The 20,846-nt window shown below is 43.1% G+C and overlaps 4 protein-coding genes and 1 long non-coding RNA gene across 8 annotated transcripts in view; 3 read left to right on the top strand and 2 right to left on the bottom strand.

Moving 5' to 3' along the window:
* The window catches only part of susd5 (sushi domain containing 5), a 28,438-nt gene extending 17,099 nt beyond the window's left edge, over window positions 1–11,339 (top strand). The window contains exon 6 of the transcript XR_003929018.1: window positions 11,321–11,339. The gene's annotated coding sequence lies outside the window, so the exon portion shown is untranslated. The remainder of the gene's footprint in view (window positions 1–11,320) is intronic.
* crtap (cartilage associated protein) lies at window positions 232–4,905 on the bottom strand. The gene is made up of 7 exons (XM_030064503.1): window positions 4,296–4,905; window positions 3,473–3,622; window positions 2,489–2,660; window positions 1,560–1,688; window positions 1,189–1,334; window positions 960–1,043; window positions 232–317 (listed from the first exon to the last, which is right to left on the bottom strand). Exons 1-7 carry the CDS (start codon window positions 4,755–4,757, stop codon window positions 270–272), a joined length of 1,191 nt encoding a protein of 396 aa, XP_029920363.1. The 5' UTR covers window positions 4,758–4,905; the 3' UTR covers window positions 232–269.
* fkbp9 (FKBP prolyl isomerase 9) lies at window positions 6,387–17,501 on the top strand. Its single transcript, XM_030064496.1, has 10 exons — window positions 6,387–6,713; window positions 7,777–7,922; window positions 9,937–10,126; window positions 10,549–10,694; window positions 11,131–11,320; window positions 12,383–12,528; window positions 12,624–12,813; window positions 14,664–14,809; window positions 15,169–15,332; window positions 15,704–17,501. The coding sequence occupies exons 1-10, from the start codon at window positions 6,499–6,501 to the stop codon at window positions 15,881–15,883; spliced, it is 1,713 nt and encodes a 570-aa protein (XP_029920356.1). The 5' UTR covers window positions 6,387–6,498; the 3' UTR covers window positions 15,884–17,501.
* Window positions 17,502–17,768: 267 nt separating this feature from the next.
* LOC115368402 (uncharacterized) lies at window positions 17,769–20,027 on the bottom strand. Of its 2 annotated transcripts, none has more exons than XR_003929020.1 (4): window positions 19,976–20,027; window positions 18,301–18,410; window positions 18,000–18,088; window positions 17,769–17,894 (listed from the first exon to the last, which is right to left on the bottom strand). It is a non-coding gene; the product is annotated as an uncharacterized LOC115368402 (long non-coding RNA). The 2 variants fall into 2 exon arrangements; XR_003929019.1 differs by lacking the exon at window positions 19,976–20,027 and adding an exon at window positions 19,185–19,289.
* Window positions 19,372–20,846, top strand: part of LOC115368389 (uncharacterized) — a 52,802-nt gene continuing 51,327 nt past the window's right edge. For all 3 annotated transcript variants that reach the window (XM_030064476.1, XM_030064477.1, XM_030064475.1), the window contains exon 1: window positions 19,372–19,584. In XM_030064476.1, coding sequence (XP_029920336.1) covers window positions 19,558–19,584 — 27 coding nt within the window. In that variant the 5' untranslated portion in view covers window positions 19,372–19,557. The remainder of the gene's footprint in view (window positions 19,585–20,846) is intronic.

The following is a 20,846-nucleotide window of genomic DNA, read 5'->3' as shown; positions in this document are numbered from 1 at the left end:
AGTGAATAAAAAAAATCTCCATCATCTTCGCCGTGTTCCCATTTAGTCACTATAGGCTACTGTATGTCCATACCACTGAACTGTATGTTTAGTGCACAGATTTAAAAAAAAAAGTATAAAAATATTCAGGATGTGGAGCTGCAGGTAAAAACACAGTGACCAATCAGAGAGCCTCTTACAGTACCCAATAAATACTAGCTGGGGAGAGTTGCTGTTGTTTTGTTGTTTGTGTTTGTTCTTCAGTGTTTAGCCCGAGTTCCCAATGTGCGCTATTCATCCTCATCCAGGAACTCATCCATAAACTCCACCACCTCCCCCTGTGGACACACACACACACACACACACACACACAGAAGCACATAAAAAAATAAACCCGAGTAAACTAAATATGCGCCATATTGCTTGAAAGTGAAATTTGCCTTGAGAGAGTTAGCATATTTCCTCCCACTCACAGTTCTATCAGTGATTCCTCATACCTGGCGTTACTAAAGCGATTACAGTTAGAAACAGAATGGTATTTACCACATACAGCATGTAATCCTGGCTTATGTTTGGTTGCCCTGATAGGCACAGTGTTTGTGCTGCATCATAATGACTTAATGAGACACCAGTGTCATGCTGCCACCCCATGGCCATCTGGGAGACTGCAGCCCAGTAAAAAACAGGGGCCACATTGTACTGCAGGCCATCATGTGACCAAACGGAGGAATTCGGTGTTTTTCCATACTTTACAAGGACTGAGCCTTTGAGAGCAGCACACAACCTAAACCACACAATTACTGATTTTACAGGGATCATGCAGGTCTATTTTAAGTGCAGGTTGATACCATATCTGATCTTCCCAAGGCGCAGTTGAAGATAACCTTCCAGAAACATCCTGTTAAACACACACACACACACACACACACACACACACGATACACGAAAACACACACAAAAATGATATCACCGGCACAAACCTCGTCGTCGCTCACTAGGTGCTGTCTGGAGAACTCCAGCATTTGTAGCTGCATGGTGGTCTGGTTGTAGTACCGTACTGCCTCCTGCAACACACACACACAAAACACAAAACACAAGAAGAAAGTGTGTTTGTGCCTGCATCTTGTGATAGTGACACTAACACACAAAATGGGGACAAAAACTGTGTGTGTTTGGGTGCAAAGGTGTGTGAGCATGAATGTGTCTCACTGGTCTGGGATTGAAGTCCTCCTCTGTCAGCCCCCATTTGTCTTTGTGGAACTGGTAATATGCCACGTTGTTCTTCATGACTTCGTCGTTAGGGTCAAACAGCATGTAGCTGGCCACACATGGCACAGCGTTCTTCAGGTCGTTCACTGAACACACAGCAGCGGAATTACAAATCACAACATTATCAACACAAGCTATTAAAAAAAAAAAAAAAAGCCAAGCAGCTTAAATTCATAGGTACACAGCACCAGAAGTCTTGATAGCTGTCCTTGATGAAAAGTTAATACAGAGATAGGAAACAACAACTAATTTCATGAAAACATTTAGAAAAAGCTCCAGCAACAATAAAACCATAACAACATGGCACTTACATTTGTAATAGGCAAACTGCAGGTAGTGGTACATTGTGGCCACAAACTTCTCCACGACGAAGCCTCCTACGACAGGTGTGAGCTCGCTCTCACACCTCACCTTCCTCTCTAAGACCTCAGTGTAGTGATCTGGAGAGGAAAGGTTATTACACTCACGGATGGAAAGAAATCAAAATTCTGCGTCAAACTGCGGGTGAAGATTATGATGAAATGAAGAGAGTAATAGACTTGAAGAATGGAGAAGGGGCAAAAAGAAAGAAAAGACCAAGACAAAGGCAGAATAAGATATTATCAGATATTATAAAAACTGAAATTTAATCTGACCCTGGGGTCTGGATTTTGGGTGATTTACAAGGACTTAATGTGGATAAAAAATACTATATATTACTTGCAGGTACAGGTGCAAAAAATGCATTCTACAAAACTGAGAATCTGAACTTCCTCCTCCACAGAGGGAATGGTTGAATGAGTTAACATCCCATTAGACACCTGAAAAGATCTCGTATAGTGTCAGGAGAAAACCAGCAACATATGAGAAAATATGGGGCTTTCTACTAAGATTGCTTCCCTCATTACATCTCCTCCACTAATGAATTAGTATGGAAACTTGCCCTCCTGTCCCTCTGCTTAATGTGACTTAATATACTTTATTAATTTATTTTAATTTAATTTATTATCAATTATGTATTATTTTCTCTACTGTTCACCTGTGAATGAGCGAGAACTTTCTACCATATCAGGGTTGTGGTAGGGATTGCTTTGTTTATTTTTCTGTCTTGTCTTTCTTGTATGTATTTGTATTGTATAAGTCTACAGAACAAGACAGAGCCTGGGGACTTTTGACCTTTAGGGCCATAAGAAGATGCAGTGACAGATAGATCAGAGGGTATAATTAGAGGCGGGACTGAGGATCACAGGGATAAACTGACCAGCTATGGAGGGGTAGAAGTCTTTGAAGTCTTTGACCTCCCTGGCACCCTCGGAGGCGGCCAAACACTCATCGTAGACCTTGAAGAAGTCCCGCAATGCCAGCTCCATGTCTGACACGGAGGTACGGTAGTTACCCCCATTATATGCCCTCACCGCTCGTACAAACAGTGTCTGGAACAGCAAAAAAATTACAAAAAAAAACATTGGAAAATGGGACACTGAAGATGCAGCTCTCCATTCAGTCACAGTTAATTTTGGATACAAATGCAGTATCAGGGCAATTCATATGGTTGAAGAACATTCCCTCATGTAGTAAAATGGTAAATCATGCACAATAATAAAAGTGCAGTGTATTTGTGTTGCCTGTTTAATGAACAGCATCACTACTGATTTCTATATCAGAGATTCCCTAACTTTTACCAGTTGAGAACCCACAAAAAGATACACACCAGACTTCGGACTCATTTTGATGAGATTTTATCACAAGGCACACATCTGAGGAGAAATTTTGTTGGCAGTGTTTGACTTTGTAGAGCATTATATAACAGTCTGATCTGTACTGTATGGGGCAGTAAAACCTTTGATCAAAACAGATGTCCCTATAAATTCAGCTAGTAGATTAAATCACAGTGTGGTGAAATTAAAGCTGTGCCATATTTTGCTGGGGACCCTCTGCTGCTCTCCCAGGATCCCCTGTAGGTCCCTGGACTTCACTTTGGACACCACTGTTCTGCATGATGCTGACCACTTTGGCAACTGAGCCACCACAGGTTCCCACCACAACAAACCCCAGCACTCCCACAGAGCCAATAATAGGATGGCTTATGAGTGTGTGTATAGTAACAGACTTCTGTGCCTGTGGGTTTGGGTGTAACTCTTGCATTCTTCCCTGTGTGTATCCTACGTTCTGTGCTTTAAGACGCCATAAAGGGTTCAACTTAAAGAGCATCTCACTCTTTGTCTTTCTGAATGGGTGTGTGTACCTCATAGGATTTGGTCTCCAGGTCTTTGAGGTGTTCGTCAGCCCCGGGCAGGCTCCTGTAGTAGGCCATGTTCTTCTGCATCATCTCGTCATTTGGGTGCTTCAGCAGGAAGGTGTGGGCTGCAGACACTGCCTTGGCCAGGTTGTCAGACTGGCAGGAAGAGCACAGACAAATTTGAGACAATTAATTATATTTGGCTCCATCAGTGCAGGAAAAGATGCCAGGCAGAAATGTCAGGTCCTTAGCAAACCAGGCCACAGGCCACACGCCTGTACATACTCAGATACTATACTTGTCTATCCCTCACCACATAATGATTTGCAGAAGTAAGGACCAGCAAAATGTTCCAATTTAAGGGATGTTCCTCATCTTTGTATGTCTGCGAGGACAGTTTGTCCTTATTAGAACAGAAAAACAGAAACACACACATAAATACATCTAAGGATCTCCACTTGTGGAGGACAGAGACCCCCCTTGTGTACCCGTGGCATTTGGTGACGTCAAAACACCCATAAGGGGAAAAAAATCCACATCCATATCAGTGTCAGTGTGTGGTTTAGGAGATTAACTTCCTGTAGGTTATGATCATACAGATAAACAGCCACCAAAATACCAAGAAAACAATTAACTTACCCGACAAAACCTCACTCATATTAAACCCAATCAATCAGTTTGACGCTACTCTGATCCAAACCGTGAATTTGGGTCGTAAATGTTTACCTCATTATAAAGACATGGGTCAGATGAGTTCAAGATCATTACACCCCCGACTGAGCTATACCCCACAAACTTATAACACATTTTGAGGTCTCGGCTCGCTCACTTTGAAGTAGGCGTACTGCAAGTATCTGTACGGCTCCCTCCTCTCAAATTCCTCCACGGTGTCCCGGCTGGGCATGGTCTGTCTGAAAGCGGGCAGCCCCTGCTTGCACCGCTTCAGGCACTGCGCCCTCTTCATGACGTTCCCAAACACCCGCAGCTCGGGAAACTCCGCAAACTTCTCCTCGTCGTCCAGCCGCAAGGAGCTGCAGTTGAGGTTGCAGAAGGCCTCGCTGTCCCGCAGCAGCCGGTACAGCCGGAGAGAGACCTCCAAGTACTCCACGGTCTCCTGCCATTTCTCCCCGGTGTACTGGTCCAGTGCGTATTTGTACGCCGAGTCCAAAGGCATGAGCTCATGCCTCGGAAAGCTCCTGAAGCTGTATTTCTCATACTGGGAGTGGACCACGGTGATGCAAAAGGCGAATAACAGTACTGAGAGGAGTTGAGAAGAGGTGGAGGGTGCCATTTTTAAGTTTGCTACAGGGTCGTGGTGGTGGTGGGGCAGCTGGGATACGTCTACCGGATCCCTTGTGTGCGTGCGTCCCTAGGACCGCCTCAAGTCCCACCACGTATCCGGACACAGCTTCCCCTCCCCCGGCCACAGCACAGGAAGAGGCACGCTGGCGGGTGGGGGCCGCTGGAGCTGCTCCTCCCACCAAATCACTGCTGTTGTTCTGGTGGTACACAACTTTTGTAGGCACCATTAGTGAGAGAATAGACCTTTTTCCCCTCATTGAATTTCATTTGTTTTGTGGGATTAACTCATACAACTTCTCAAGGGGTGGCTGAAACACTCAGTTTGCCATTTTATTCCATTTGAGCACTGATCAACCTCTGAAACAGGCTACATATCTTTTAAATGTTGTTTTCAGTGGGCCACTAATTAGACCCCTGCTGATGGCGAGGCGTCCCTCCCCCTCCCGCTGCCACGTAGAGACATTCCTGGCAGTAAAAAGTTTTGAGTCTGCCCCTTCCAAAATCACCACAGATTGATTCAAACACCAGTATCCCAGTGTGACAGCCATAGAGTGCAACCTTAATGCGCAACAGGCATATTGAGAGTTTGACTCCAAATCAGAGGCGGGGTGATGTTTGCTCATTTGATGGTTTCAAGGGATCCTGAGGGGATGGTGAGTCTGCAGCTGGGAGTGAGGAGACTTCTACGTTACCACGTTGACACATCTGTGAGGCTGCACTGCGCATGAGCACGACGTGGTGCCCAAACGATCCCATTCAATCCCGGACTGCGTCAAGTCAGCCAGAGAAAGACAGACACAACCCGGAAAGAGAAGATTTTGCCTTCAACATTCACTCTTAGGTTCAGTCTGTGTAGTTTTGGTTAGCCCAAAATCTGCACACTCTATGGCATCCTCCACAGCCACTGGGAATATGCAGTAATGATTGAAAAAAATAAATAAATAAATAAATAAATAATCAATTAAAATTTACCTTTTAATAATATTAATAATAGCTGACGTCCTTCCAATAGTCTGTCATAAGTCTTTTATTGGAAATTTTGGGAAGTCTATGTGGCATGTTGGATAGACCTGTATGAGCACAATGTATGCTGCGTCAGTCAATCCGTTTAATTTAAAAGGCAGAATCACCATGCAGCATGGTCCCGATACACTTTACAACTAAAAAAAATACCTAGGGGAAATCATACGGCAAGCAAATAGAATACTAAAAGTTATAGAAATAAATAATATAAAAATAAAACACCAATACACCATATAATTACAAGAGATGGGTTAAACATGCAGCAAGCAAATAAAACAATAATTAAAATAACACAGCCTTATTAAAACAGAAATGTTAAAAGGGTGTTAAAAAAGGTGTTGACCTGAACAAGTTATAGGGTAGGCTTGACTTCAGTTATTTTTCATTTACTAAAGATTCATGCTCAGGGTCTATTGTTAGTTTTCATTTTGTTACCCTGCGTGTATTGTATATGTGTGTGTGTCACCCCAAAACACAACAAAACGAAAATCACATTGCAATATAAAGTTGGGCAGGATTTTATTTTGAAAGCTGTAACCGGACGTGCCACTATTTTCTGGGTAGCTTGACACTGGCTCGTTCCGGGACTAGGGTCAGAGGCAGGACGCTTATCCAAAGCGGAGCAGAGGAAGCGAGAACCCGGGGAAGAGGCAGGGAGCGCACGTACAAGGCCGCGGTTGTAGTCAGCAGCAATCGTTAGAGAGTTCATGGCTGTGAAAATGACCCAGTGCGTCCACAGGGTGTTGTATCTGTCGGTTCTGGTTGCGTTCGCCGCCTGCAACGCGCCCCCGGTACCGTTAGACGACATCATCATTGAGAAAACTTTTGTGCCAGAGCAGTGCGGACGCGCAGTGAAAGTAGGGGACTATGTCAGGTATCACTATAACGGGATGTTCCCCGACGGAAAGAAGTTCGACTCCAGGTAAGCGGCGTGCGATGCAGAACTTTATCTATAGGTCTCTGACGCAGAACGGCTCCTGCATGTGAAACAGCGTGCACCGGGCGCAAAGGCGGAGTGCGCGTTTTACGGGTCTCTACTGTAAGCCACGCAGGCAGGCACGCAAGCAGGCAGGAGTCAGCTGTGGTTGTTTATTCATAGCTTAGTGGTCCAATGGCTTTAAAAACCTTCAGTTATCAAGAACCCCCTAATGACACCCCATTTAATCCAGATTTTGTCTTGAAGAACCACATCTGAGGAGAATTGTGTTATCAAAGGGGATTTTGCCATAGGATCACTACAGGATCACTACAGGATAAGTGGGGTGACAGCAGTCGGTGCAGAGCAACCTGTGAACAAAGTAGTCATATTTATCCACTCACATCAATTAATGAGTGAAATTATGATAGAATTAAACAGCACCATTTTCCTGTGGACCTCGCTGGAGTCCCTCATGAGCCCCTGGAGGTCCCTGGACCCTATCTTGGGAACCACAGGCCTAGTCAGTGGAGGACTGACCTGTGTGCCTGTTTAATATCTGTATGATTGGATTCATAACTTTCCTCTTGATTGATTTTTGCTCAAGCACAAAAAATAATAGCTGCACCTGATGAACAGACAAACTAGAGAGATTTACGAGCATCAACCCATTTTTTGAGTCCTTATGGACAGTTCTGGTTTCGGCCAAAGAGACAACACGAAGATTTTACCAAGTGAGATTTAATCGATGAGAATAAACAGATGAGTCAGTGTGACTTTGGGTGACTGAAGTGATTCCTGCTCAGTTGTTAGCCTGATATAAATACAAGCCTGTATGAAGATCTGTGTGAGCGCCATTCACTATTTTCTCTGTCACTGCAAGAAAATGAAACCTGGAAAAGCGGTCAGTGGTAAAGACCTAAAGCCAGAACCCAAACAAATAGAGTTACTTTTAGGGTATGGTTATGTTTGTAATGTTTGCTTTAGAAGCAAGGTGATGAATGAATATAAGTCATTAACATGGTACAAAGAAACTATAAATATAGATGTTTGTGTATGTGTGTTCCAGCTATGACCGCGGCAGCACCTACAACGTGTATGTAGGCAAGAAGCAGCTGATTGAAGGGATGGACAGAGCCCTGGTGGGAATGTGTGTCAACGAGAGAAGACTGGTCAAGATCCCGCCACAGCTTGCCTATGGAAAGCAGGGATACGGTAAGTGTGTGTGTGTGCGTGTGCATCTGTGACAAGTTTAATATCAATATCTGTTTCCCATTACACTACTAACTGAGTGCTACGGTCACTCTGGTGAGGAAGTAATGAACATCTGGGGTTTTGAATTTTTGAGAAGTGGCAGAGAATGTAGTGTGCCTTGTGTTGCGTTGCACGACAGAGTGGAGTTTATTCTGTTAGCGAGCTGTCATAAATACACACACGACTGAGCGAACGCAGACTTACAGCTGTTGGCACAATACGCAATAACAATGAGAGAATGTGGTTGAACATTGGCAGAGGCACAAGGTGCAAAAGTGGCTCTGGTGACAGTATTACATTGTGCTAGAATAGGTCTGGTCAGAGAGGAAGTGGGCTGCTCCCAAGGGTCCATGTTGTATGATGTCAGCGGGACAACACAGCCCAGGAAGAAGGTCAGGAGAAGCTGCTTTAGATCAAGACTCTCAGCTGTTAGTAAATCCAGTGCAAATATTAACTGAGCTTTTCAACAGTGGCTCAAAGACTTCTTGTCTACCTTTGATCTGTCAGCCTAAATCAAACATGTTAGAGTGTGCTTGTTTGTGTTCATGTCATCAGAGAGAAGAGTAATGGAGGTATCTTTGCATATGAAGAAAAAAATGTTTGGGCCCTGTTTGCATGTAGGGACTGGTGTGTGTTCATGCACATATGTATGTGTGTGTGTGTGTGTGTGTATGTGTGTGTGTGTGTGTGTGTGTGCACGTGCATGAGTAAGATAATGGGACAGAGAAGAGGGAGCTGGGCATGTGTGGACATGGCATAGCTGAGGGTGTGTCCTCTTCTGCAAAATCATATGAGAGGGAAACACGAGAGAGAGAGAGAGAGAGAGAAAGAAAGAGAAAGCAATCTGAAAGAAGAAGAAGAAAGGCGGGGAAGATCTTGGAGGAAGGACGAAGAGTTTTAAACAAAGACAGAGACCTGCCAGCACACCGGTAGTAAAGTTTTAATTGTTGCCACCCACAAATCCTCACTTCCCCTCCTGCTCCTCCCACTTCCATCTCTACAGCCTGACCCCCTCCTCTGTGTGCACAGCCACCGAAAGCCTGTGTAGCTTCTGAAAGCTGCACAGTGACAAGTGAGTGTTTGAAAAATGTGAACTTTAGTGCCCAGAAATCACATGACATGATGCAAGTAAACTGCACACAACACACTGGTGTTTACCAACACGGCCGGTCTGTGTTCCTTCATTCCAAAAGAATGAGAGGGCAAAAGATCTGATGTTGGTGATGTCTCTGTGGATGGAGGAACTGCTGAGGACACAGTTTGTATTTGCCCCTAAATTTTGCTTTGTGGCAGACAAATCAAAGCCCTGTTTTGTGATTTAAGCTGATATGATGGGTGGGTTTTTACACCAAAATCTTGCCCGGTACAGTTCTAAGTTCAGAGCACAAGTCACAATGATGGTTTTATTTTGATGGATCAAAAGCTCCTAAACACTGATTAATTTGTGGAAAATAAAGTTGTGCCTTAAATAAACGTCATCAATACGCCTCAGTTGTCTGGCTGTGTCTGTCCTACAACAGCTTCAGCACTTCACATATTGAAGGAAATCCAAAGACAGGTATTGTGTTCATAATAAAGCAATTTAGATGAATGATTACACCATTATTTACTGACTTCCTGGAACTCCTTGAACTTACAAATGAGTGCAAACGAGTGTAGGAGCACTGTTATTGAAGGTTGCGCTCCAAATGCTCTTCCAAGCTGCTTTGGAATATGACCTAAATATGGTTTCTAGAAACAGTGGTGGTTTGTCGTCTGGGCTGTGATTAGACTGTAAACAAGAAGACAAAGAGAAATGGCCACGGAGGGCCTGCAGGGGAAACACTGGGTGCCAGAACGGGACAAAGCATGCAGAGATGTGTGTGTATGGCTGAAAGAGACTGATACAAGTGAGATTGCTTTCATACAGTATTTGTGTGAGCGACAGATACAGTGGAGATTGAAATTACGACTCTCTGCTCTTCTCCTCCATCAGGCGACATCATCCCCCCCGACTCCATCCTCCACTTCGACGTCCTGCTGCTGGACGTGTGGAACCCAGAGGACGGTGTTCAGATCAACACCTACTACACCCCTCCCATCTGCTCCAGGAAGGTGGAGGTGTCGGACTATGTGCGCTACCACTACAACGGGACACTGTTGGATGGGACGCTCTTCGATTCCAGGTGTGACACATGTGAACCTCCAGAATAGGTGCAAAAATAGCTGCAAAAATACAAAGTGTTCATTATGATGCAAAACTGAACCCAAAAAAAAAACAACAACAACGAACCATTCAATACACAAGACACCCTACAAAGTGCAGTGTTACAAACAAATCCACTGTATGAGAGCCATCTAACCACACAGCTGATGAATTAATGAATGTACAGAAAGTATTTTATGTTTGTTTTAAGTATTCTATGTAGACTTTTTACTGATGTACTAAACAAACCAAACTGAAATTGAGATTGTGACCCAAAAACCGCAATACCAAACCGAGCTGTAGATTTATTGAACTGTTACACCCACAAGTATCACAACGCATGTGCATGGAACCAATAATGTATCTGTTCCTTTCCTTGCTTTCCGCCGCCCGTCCATCCAGCCACACTCGTCTGCGTACCTACGACACTTATGTTGGGATTGGCTGGCTGATAGCCGGTATGGACCAGGGACTGCTGGGGATGTGTGTCGGAGAGAGACGCATCATCACCATGCCCCCGTCGCTTGGATACGGCGAGAATGGAGATGGTGAGGGTTTTTTTCTGTTCGCAGTCCTTCAACAAAGACATTCATGACACATCACACACACACACCAGTGATGATTATATACAGAGGTTATACTTCAGCTAATAAACAGGTTTTTGCATTATCTTAGCTCATAAACCGTGATGAATTCTCTTTGCATGATTGTCTTGGCTTTGGCAATCATTTTCCAGCACACTACACCTTGGCATTTCGTGACTGATTGTCAGTGTGTTTGCTCACCAGATACTGACCAGTTAATGAAAGTAGGAAGAGGTGTTTCAGCCCAATGACTGTGAAATGCTTGTGTAGCTTTGTGTACATACTCCAAAAAACATTCAATATAGTGCTTTCTATATGCGTGATATAAGTTTTTCCCCAGTTGTGACAATTTATAGGTTGTCATTTTACACCTCCACTTCTTACACTCTGTGCTCTCCAGGTAGCGACATCCCAGGACAGGCGTCTCTGGTGTTTGATGTTGTCCTGCTGGACCTCCACAACCCCAGAGACAGCATCACAGTGACCAATCAGCAGGTGCCTGAGCCCTGCACCAGGAAGACTGTTGCTGGGGACTTTGTACGTTACCACTACAACGGCTCACTGCTTGATGGAACGTTCTTCGACTCCAGGTGTGTGTGTGTGTGTGTGTTTTCTCTAATATTCATAATGTTATTAATAGTGCAGAATCGCTCAAGGGTGAAGCTTTGGGTCATGCAATAAAATTCTCCACAGCAATCAGGCTTGTAATGCTAGAAAAGGTTATTTTTCACCCGTTATTCTTTGTCTGTTATTCCTTAAAAATCCTCAAGGTGGCAGCACATCCCCATAAATCAAATAGAGAAGTGCTGAGGCATGATCTCAAACTTGAAAGCAACCACAGGAAACTTGTCCATGACGCTGTAAAATATTGTGACATGCTTTTCATAATCTTCCTCTTTGTGCCACTTGCCTTTTATCATTCAACCGTGTACAAACATCAGCTGACAAATGTGAAGCAGAAAGATATATTGCATCATTTAGTACAGTGCAAGCTTTTACAAAAAATATGTATATTGAGAAGTGGTTCTGTGTTGAAAAAGAATATGTTTTATTGCTTCCTTTATTGATGTGGACATAAAAATCTTCAGGAAGGAGGAAGTAAAATTTTAATTCAACATTTGAGCATCACCCTGCATTTTGTAGAAGATATGATTTGTGGAGGTTAATTCTTGAGGGAAAAGAAACCAAAAATTGGTGGAATTATCTCTTTACAGCTCCTGGGACGTTTCCCACAGATTACTGAACACTAGTCAGTTGTCTTCCCAGCTGTGTGGATCATCAGCTTGCTTGTTATTTTTCAAAAAATTCTGCTGCACATTCTGTCCAGGCCTCAAGGACGTCCCTTTAGCACATTGAGATAAGACCGTAAAGAGGGCTGTGTTTAAAGCCAGCTCCTAACCTTCCTCCCACTGATAGTTCCCTGCTTTTCGGAGACAGATGAACAAGTCAGGGTCAGTGTCTGCTCTCACCATGACATTCAGACCGTCCCACAAGCACATACAAATTCTAAAATTCAATAAATAGCCATGTGACTCCTAATATTCACACACTCCCAATCCACTGTATTTCTAATGAAAAGCACACTCGCTGTTTTTTGAACAGTTTTAAACAAATATCATGATCAATACTGAGTTGGCATGTTACTTCCACAGCTACTCACGTAATCGTACCTATGACACCTACGTGGGCCGGGGCTATGTGATCGCCGGCATGGATGAGGGGCTGATCGGAGTCTGCATTGGAGAGAGACGCACCATCACCATCCCCCCACATCTGGCCTATGGAGAGGAGGGCACAGGTGTGTGTGTGTGTGTAATGTTTAGATATTCTTGTGTGAATTACAAGTGCAATAATTTTTCCTCATTTTTTTTCTTCTTGCCCTCTTTCTCTCAGGCACAAAGATCCCAGGCTCGGCGGTGCTGGTGTTTGACGTTCACATCATAGACTTCCACAACCCGTCGGACAGCACTGAGATCACCGTTACCTACAAGCCGGAAGTGTGTGACAAGCAAACCAAGAAGGGAGACTTTGTCAAATATCACTACAATGCCTCCCTGATGGACGGCTCGCCCATCGACTCAACGTGAGTAAACCTGCACCCCTGTGAGATATGCAGCCTGAAGACTGACTTGAGGAAAATGAAATCCAATGAAACTAATGAAACTACAGAGAAATACTAGACTAGGCTGATAATGTGATCTTACATTAAACCCTTTGTTAGATGGAGCAATGCCCTTTTTGAGTAGCGTGTAAGTGTAAAAAGGGTTCTTAGAGGAAGACCAGAGTGTAAGATAAATAGCCTGAATTGGAGCATATGAAGGAAATATGCTTGTGAGCTAGTGTGACTAACTAGTCAAGTGTAATATTTTTTTTTTTTTTAAGGTTTCCTCGTTCCCCTGTGGCCTACTCCTCTCTGTGCTCTCTCTCCCACACACGCTGTACATGCAGTGTTTAGTTGACAGGTGACTGAGGTGCGATTTTTACCAAAACTCAGGTGGACAAAATCATTACAAGTAAGCCTGTAGGAGTTTGAAGGGAGATTAGAGGTGACGGTCGCTTCAGGCAGCCTCACTGATTTAGTCTCCCTCATCAGAATCAGAATCAGAAATACTCTATTGATCCCCAAGAGGAAATTGGGTCAGTTGCAGTTGTTCTAATTCTCAAGAAAAAAAATGAACATGAGTTGAAATATGGGCGGCACGGTGGTGCAGTGGTTAGCACTGTCGCCTCACAGTGAGAAGGACCTGTCCAGGGTGTTTCCTTGCCTTCGCCCTATGAGCGCTGGGATTGGCTCCAGCACCCCCCCGCGACCCTAGTGAGGATAAGCGGTTTAGAAGATAGATGAATGAATGAATGAGTTGAAATATAAAAAAAGAAAATATTAAAAATATGTGCATTAATCCACAATAATATGACATTTTCCTTAAGTAGAGTTCATTTTTCTCAGTGTTTTACATATTTATGTATCACTTTCATAAACCTTTTTCAGTATGGGTATCTCTTGAGGTGCCCTGTGCAGACAGCTGCAGTCTGCTGCACACGACCAAACCACAAATCTGCTGCAATTTGAAAACTCTTTGGTATTTAGCGGTTAACCATGTGCACATTCGTACCTGATGTCAGCACCAAGTTCACAGCCTCTCAGTTCCTCTGCGTGTGCACTACCTCGAAGTCTATTGATTTAATTTCATTAAAGGTTATATTCCTCTGGGCTCCTTGGTAGCTCAACCAGTAGAGAATGTACCATTAAGGTTAGCTTTCAAATCCAGATGGACGACTAATGAGAGGACAGCAGGTGCAACTTATTAGCCTGCCACCTTTTTCCACAGTAATCAGGGACCTCCTTCTCAGTTTTTCTTCTCTGCATGGAGGAGAAAGCCTGCTAACGAGGTTTGCTGGGCCAGAATCAAACCTCCATCCCTGCAATAACAGAAACCTAACAATTCTCTCCATCTGGCAAAGTCCACAGTAATAGGAGAGTTTTATCAAAGACAAGGCCAAGGCCCTTTGCTGAATGCAGAAATGCAAAAAATCCCAACAACAAATCTTTAAGGAAAGGTTATATTCCTTCATTATTTTCCCCATTTGTCAGGGCAGGATTACTGCATGTGAGCCATAGTAATGTACTGTTAATGCACAGCTAGACACCATTTGGAAAGTAGAGGCAAATATTAAGTATTAATATTAATATTAGATATTAAATATTCACCCAGCTTCCCCAAGAGAATCATGAAAGATGCCATCTTACGTGTCCTTACGTCATATATTTTGTGTCTTTTGTATCTGTGTGCTTCAGTTTATGGAGGCAAAGGATCCATGTTTCATGTTTGATTGCTGCATCACAGATATTTTCAGAAAACTGAAACGGAACAGAAAACAGAAACTAAACAGACCTAATTATTGTTTTTCTCTCTCGGTCTGAATTGATTTCAGGTATAACTATGGAAAGACATACAACATCGTCCTTGGAGCCAATCAGGTGGTGCCAGGGATGGAGGACGGACTGAAGGACATGTGTGTGGGAGAGCGCAGACACCTTGTCATTCCTCCTCATTTGGGCTATGGGGAGATGGGAGTCAGTAAGTCACACAGACACACACACACACACACACACACACACACACACACACTCATGTACATGCCCAAATATATGCATAAACCCAGACACACAGAAACACAGAATACATCAAGATATTCATTAAGTGTCCTGTTATTCTGACACTTGAAAATTGTAGGTCGTAAATTATATTGACACATAACATGCAGGAGTTGACTGATTGACAGGAAAGGCATAAGAAAATAGGATTTTCCTATGCCTATGTATTAATAGACCTGCATTTTAACAAAAACATGACATAATGGACATATGTAGCTGAGAGGAGCACAACCACAGTGCTAATTATCACATTCCCTTGGTATTGCTCTTACTGCTGTGTAGCTGATGAAGTCCCTGGCAGCGCCGTGCTGTTGTTCGACATTGAGCTGATGGAGGTGGAGGAGGGACTTCCTGAGGGCTACATGTTCATCTGGAACGAAGACGTCTCCCCCGACCTCTTCACCGAGATGGACGTGGACCAGAACAAGCAGGTGGAGCCCTCTGAGGTACGCGGCTTCCTCTCCTCACCCCTCTTTCTATGAACACTGTGTGGTGGCTATTCTGTGATAGAAGCAGAGAGAAGGTGTGTTTCAGATGTTTATTCTTTCGTTTGCAAAGAAACACATTTCTCAAAAACACCTTGCTTCAGTTAGGTCACCATTACTGTTATCTGTTTGCACATAATAGTGTTGGTTTAACTCTATACTTTGTACTAGTGGTTGACCACTACAGGTTTTTCAGTGGCTTTCCAATGTATTTGTAATTTGTAGAGTATCTCTCTTGTATTTGTATTCTTAGTTTCCACCACAGTGATATTTTGAAACGCCTGCATCTGAACTATCTCTTCCCCTTCCTCCTCTTCTTCTGTCATCCGTAGTTTACTGACTACATCATGCGCCAAGTGACGGAGGGCAAGGGCCGCCTGGCTCCCGGCTTTGATCCTTACCGCATCATCGACAACATGTTCTCCAACCAGGACCGTAATGGAGACGGAAAGATCACAGAGGCGGAGTTCAAACTTAAAGCAGACGAAGCCGCCGCTCATGACGAGCTATGACGGGGCCGGGGTGTGAGACTTGGGTGAGGGCCTGGGGTGGGAAAGGGGAGGGTGGGCATTTCAGGGTAAATATTTGGCTGGTATGTGGATGATAGAGGGAGATGGCACAGGGTTCTATATGTGTACAGTTAGCTAAAAACAAATGTGCTCAAAGGGCTGTCCACCTTCATAAACTGATGCAAGGATACAGAATCAGAGGAGTGTCAGAGGAAGTCTTGTACTTAAAGGAATACTCCAACATTTTGGGAAAAATATCTTTAACTGACTTACCTGGACTGAGACAAGATGTTTGATACCATTTTCACCTCTGTACGTCCAGTGGTTCGGGTCCTATGGGTAACGTTTCGTCTTAGCTTAGCATAAAGACTTGAAATCTATGGGAGTCATTAGCCTGAAAAAAAAAAAAAAAAAAAAACTCACAGCAACTCTTAAGCTGTCTTATTCACATAATATGTTGTTCTTTTTTTTTAAATTCCAAAACATGTTTTTCAAATACACATGACACATTGTGTAAATAAGACCACTTCGGAGTTACTGTAAGGTTTATTTTTTTACGTTGACAGAGCTAGGCTAACAACCCCCATAGACTTTAAGTCTTTATGCTAAGCTAAAACACTCTGGGAAAGTCAGAAAAGGGGAATTTTACCCAAAACGTTTAAGTATTCCTTTAAAATATTGTCCAGGAAATAAAGTATAGGATCAAAGGAAGATTTGGGAACTAAATGTTTAAAAAGATAGTTAAACATCTACGTTGAGGACAGTAATAATTGTGGTTGACTTTTGTTTACCTCCTCTCACATCAAGTTCTTTGTCTTTTCTGTAATTTTTTGTGATATTTTTATATGGAGGAGTACAAAGGTACTCATATATGAGAGAACAAAGCAACACCTCGCTTCATGCTCTCTGCATTAGACACTCCTTGGGTCAACTGTCCCCCTTTCCTCTATGTTTTATTCTTCTTAACATTTCTTAGTTGTGTGAAACTATAATTTCACTGGGTGTCAGCTTGTCTCTGAAAGGTCCAACAGTCTGCTGAGGAGTCAAGCAGCATGTGATTACTCACTCTAATATCTTGTGGGTGAGGGGAATTTTATTTTGCCTCTTGGATCTCACGGTGTTTCTGAATGTTACATCACGAGTGCATCATTCATTTCTTTTCTGAATGGAAAGAAACGGGACAGATCACTATCCAATAACCCTCGTGCACAGGATAGGATTTGAATATTTTACAGATGGGACTTTCCGACATTTTCACTTGTATCTGTTTTTATCTGTTCACATGCATTTTGTTTTTCCTGCTGTCAAATCATCCTCCCACGACACTGAAATTTCTGAAATTGTGATGTGTTACTGCGGCTTCTCAGTCCTTTATCGCCTGTCTTTGTCTTCACCCAGAACTTGACACTTGACCCCTTTTTAGGATTTTGTGTGTGTGTCTGTGTGTGTGTGCGCGCATGTGCATATGTGATTGTGAGAGAAAGAAAAGAGAGAATAGCTTAGTGTGTGTGTGTGTGTGTGTTTTTTTTTTTTACTTTTTCATACACAACAAAACTGAGGCTTGATGGTAATGATGTCAACACAAAAGTTTAAACTGATTAAAGCACCAGAGCTACCTGTGTTCCTGGACTGTGTCTGCTCTTTTCTTGAATACATCTGTTTCTTCTGTCTGCTTCACTCGCCTGCCTGGTTGGTAGGCCATCCGGGGAGCAAGAACGAGTCACACCTCCATCGAAACAAGTCATGTTGACTCATATTCACCCTTAAAATCTTGTTCTACTTTAAACAGCTGAAAAAATCTGTCCTTAGACTCTGTTGCAGAGTAAAGTGCGCTGAACATATGGAATCTGCAATGTGCTTTTAATACAACATGTTTCTGACTCAAAGTCACTGTTTCAGAGGATAAAAGCTAAAATTTGTGGAATAATCATCTGGATATCGACCTCTTGCAATGCAACAGTCCAGCGATGGAGCTCGATCTGCCACTGGTTGAGTTGACTCCCCTCTGAGTCACCTTTGTTCCATTAGTAAGATGCAGAAAAGTTTTAGCATTAATAGGCATGCAAAGGCAGTGTCTGCATTAACCACGAGTTGTTCCATTTCCTCTGTGTGGGCATACTTTATTTTCCTGTTTAAGCAGCTGTATTGATGTGTGGTCCCTCTTAGTTGACAGAGAGTCGTGGCGTCTCTGCGTCATTGCTTCAGCGGCTGTAGCAGCCCGGAGAGGGAGAAAGCCACTGAGAAATATTCTAACAATGCACTTTCATTTGCATCAGGTCTCTGTTATCTGAAACACCAGGGCTCTGTTGTTGGCCTTTCAGCTAGCTCAGAGCAGGCACATTACCAGTTTAACACCTTATACACTATAATATAGATATATATGTATATCTACACACACACACACGCACACACACACATACTTTAAAACTAACTCTAAACAAAGTGTTGCCTCTGTTTGTGGTTAGGGTTAGAGTTAACCAATCAGAGGTAGTATAGGGGCAGGTCATCCATGATGTTCCTCTCCTCTCCCCTGGAATGAAAGACAATTACATCAGTCAAGGTGAGCTATACAAGTCTTGTACGACACCCACCTTGTTTGTTTCGATAACTTGTAAAAAACAAAAAATAATAACTTTCAAAATGAAATTAAACTCAGGCGGGATCAGGTGCAAGTCTTAAATTTACTGTGAAAGTGGCAAAAATGCAGTAATCAGAGCTGCCAACTCTCACGCATTGGCCGTGAGACTCACGCATTTGATTGGCTTCATACGCCACACCTCCGATTTCTCACGCTGAAGTGCTCATCAAGAGCCTTTTTTTCTTGACTAAAGACAGTTCTGTTTATCTGTGATCTATCTGTTGGTAAGTTATACCTGCAGAGCAGAGGCGGTGGCGGCTGGGCCACTTTTACAAGAGGCCCAGCCAATCACAAGAATCTTTTCGATCAATTAGGGACTTCCACTCACTCCACCGCATATTATCCAATGAAATAAATGAGTTAGAGGCTACTCACATCCCCCCCATCAAATCTCACTCCAAGGTTTTTTGAAAAGTTGGCAGCTCTTCAGTAACAAAGAGTGATAGTGAATCAGAGGGGATTGCTTTGTGTCCCCTGGTTGACCTTTCCCCCCTACATTCCCTGCTTCAGGCCTTGGCCCCTGCAGGCACTCACTGGAGATTTAGCACCATTACATCATCATAAGTTTCACTCCTAACCCTGTAGAGATTGTGGAAGCTATTTTAGGAAAATCACAAAAAACAAACAAACAAACAAACAAAAAAAACATTCCAATAATAGTCTGACCTATCGTTGTTGCTGAACAAAATTCAGCATTTGGACCACAAACAAAGCTTCATGGGACGTCACAGTGCTCTCTTGGAAATCAGTAGATTGGTAGACTCGGGTTAGTGGATGTTGTCAGGAGGAGGAGGAGGAGTGTGAGCTCTCGCACCGCCTCCCGAGCTCACTGCTGCGACATCAGACTGCCTGCACTGTTGTGAAGTCACGCAGCTGCTCAGGTGCGGTAAGGTTAGCGACTTCCTCCTCGAGCACCGGCGGCTACTAGTGCGTTTCTTCTGCTTCTTAAAGGATGTTATGTTTGTTATTTTGAAGTTTCGCACACTTCATGCATTGTTAGCGACGGTTCTCTGGTGTTGGGCGCTGCTGGACTTCAGTCATGGGGCGCTGCACAATCGCCTGTCAGGTGAGTGACGGAGTCTTTTTATTTATTTATTTATTTATTTATTTTTATTAGCGGGGTCTCGTGGAAAGCTGTGCTAGCAAGAAGCAGTTATGACTAACCCTAAGCTTGACCCAGAAACTGCCCAAAATGTAAAGCATTCCGCCGCCCCCCGGGATAAACAAATATGGCGTTTGGGAGACTACACTCCTGAAATATTGTGCCCCAGGTTTCATTTCTTGACTAAACATTGTGACTTTACCGCTCTCTGATTTAGCAGCAATTTTTTTTTTTTTTTACGTGCACAACCCTAACCCTTCCACCAGTCCTCGTTCAGTGTTTCTCTGCAGGCTGTGTTTATTCTGTTTCATGTATTTTTGGTGAAAAATGCTATATTTTATTTTAGCTCCACTACCTTGAAGTTTATGTAGTCCTGTGATTCTCAGTCCGGGATGGCTGGCTTTCTACCCCACCAGCTGGGGATTTGGGGTTAATTGAAGCTCAGGTGTGACTGTCCAGGAATAGATGGCTGGAATTAAAACTGGACAGATTCTCACCTCTGTGTTACTGCTGGTCATCTGTTCAGAGTTTTCGACATCTGTTAACTTTCTGTTACTTCGGTTTTGACCCGTGTTTTAAATCAGCCATAAAATACCTTAAAACAATTATTTATCATCCAATTTGTTTCTTACCTCTTGGTTACCTTGTTAGGCTTCCTTATCCATGAAAAGATTGGTTTTAATATTTTTGTTGTGCCCCCCTGGCCTTTTCTTTTGACAGCATACCCCTCGTTTTCAGTATTTAAAAAAAATTGCCAAAAAATCCCAAGAGAATTATATAAATAAATTAAAGGGTTGTTATGCTACCCGACTATTACTGAGGGGTATTAGAACACATTTCTTAAATCTTCATTTTTTATTTTTTTTTAAATTTTAATATTATTAACTATAGTAACATCTATGGTGTTATGGGTCAGTTTTGACCCATGTGTATTTACAGAACTTTATTACAAATACAAAATAAAAAGCAGAACTAGTAATTTTACAAAATGTAGATGTGCAAGGTCAAACAAACAACAACCAATCAAGCAAATCAAACCAACAGAAATAACGAACATGCATGTGTGGCAAAAAGGGACACTTTTAGTGTGTTCTTTGCAGATATATTTTTTGCAGGTGAAGCACAATGTGTTTGTCTTTCTGTGCTTATTGCTAGGGCAGACCTGACACCTCTTTCTTTTAGAATCCGGTGGTCTCTCTGCGGTTGGCCATCTCCTGGTCATTCGC

Source organism: Myripristis murdjan, chromosome 11 (assembly GCF_902150065.1).
Source record: "Myripristis murdjan chromosome 11, fMyrMur1.1, whole genome shotgun sequence".
In the NCBI taxonomy this organism is placed as follows: Eukaryota; Metazoa; Chordata; class Actinopteri; order Holocentriformes; family Holocentridae; genus Myripristis; species Myripristis murdjan.
This window is presented reverse-complemented; position numbering and strand designations above follow the sequence as displayed.

Bases quoted from the DNA above. Each gene is read 5' to 3' on its own strand.
- crtap (XM_030064503.1), bottom strand. From the start codon at position 4,757: ATGGCACCCTCCACCTCTTCTCAACTCCTCTCAGTACTGTTATTCGCC. The intron at 3,623-4,295 runs GTGAGCGAGCCG...TCTTCCTGCCAG, and splicing joins TGCAGTACGCCTACTTCAAA to TCTGACAACCTGGCCAAGGC. The intron at 318-959 runs GTTTGTGCCGGT...GTGTGTCCACAG, and splicing joins ACCTAGTGAGCGACGACGAG to GGGGAGGTGGTGGAGTTTAT.
- fkbp9 (XM_030064496.1), top strand. From the start codon at position 6,499: ATGGCTGTGAAAATGACCCAGTGCGTCCACAGGGTGTTGTATCTGTCG. The intron at 10,127-10,548 runs GTGTGACACATG...CCGTCCATCCAG, and splicing joins GGGACGCTCTTCGATTCCAG to CCACACTCGTCTGCGTACCT. The intron at 12,529-12,623 runs GTGTGTGTGTGT...TCTTTCTCTCAG, and splicing joins CTATGGAGAGGAGGGCACAG to GCACAAAGATCCCAGGCTCG.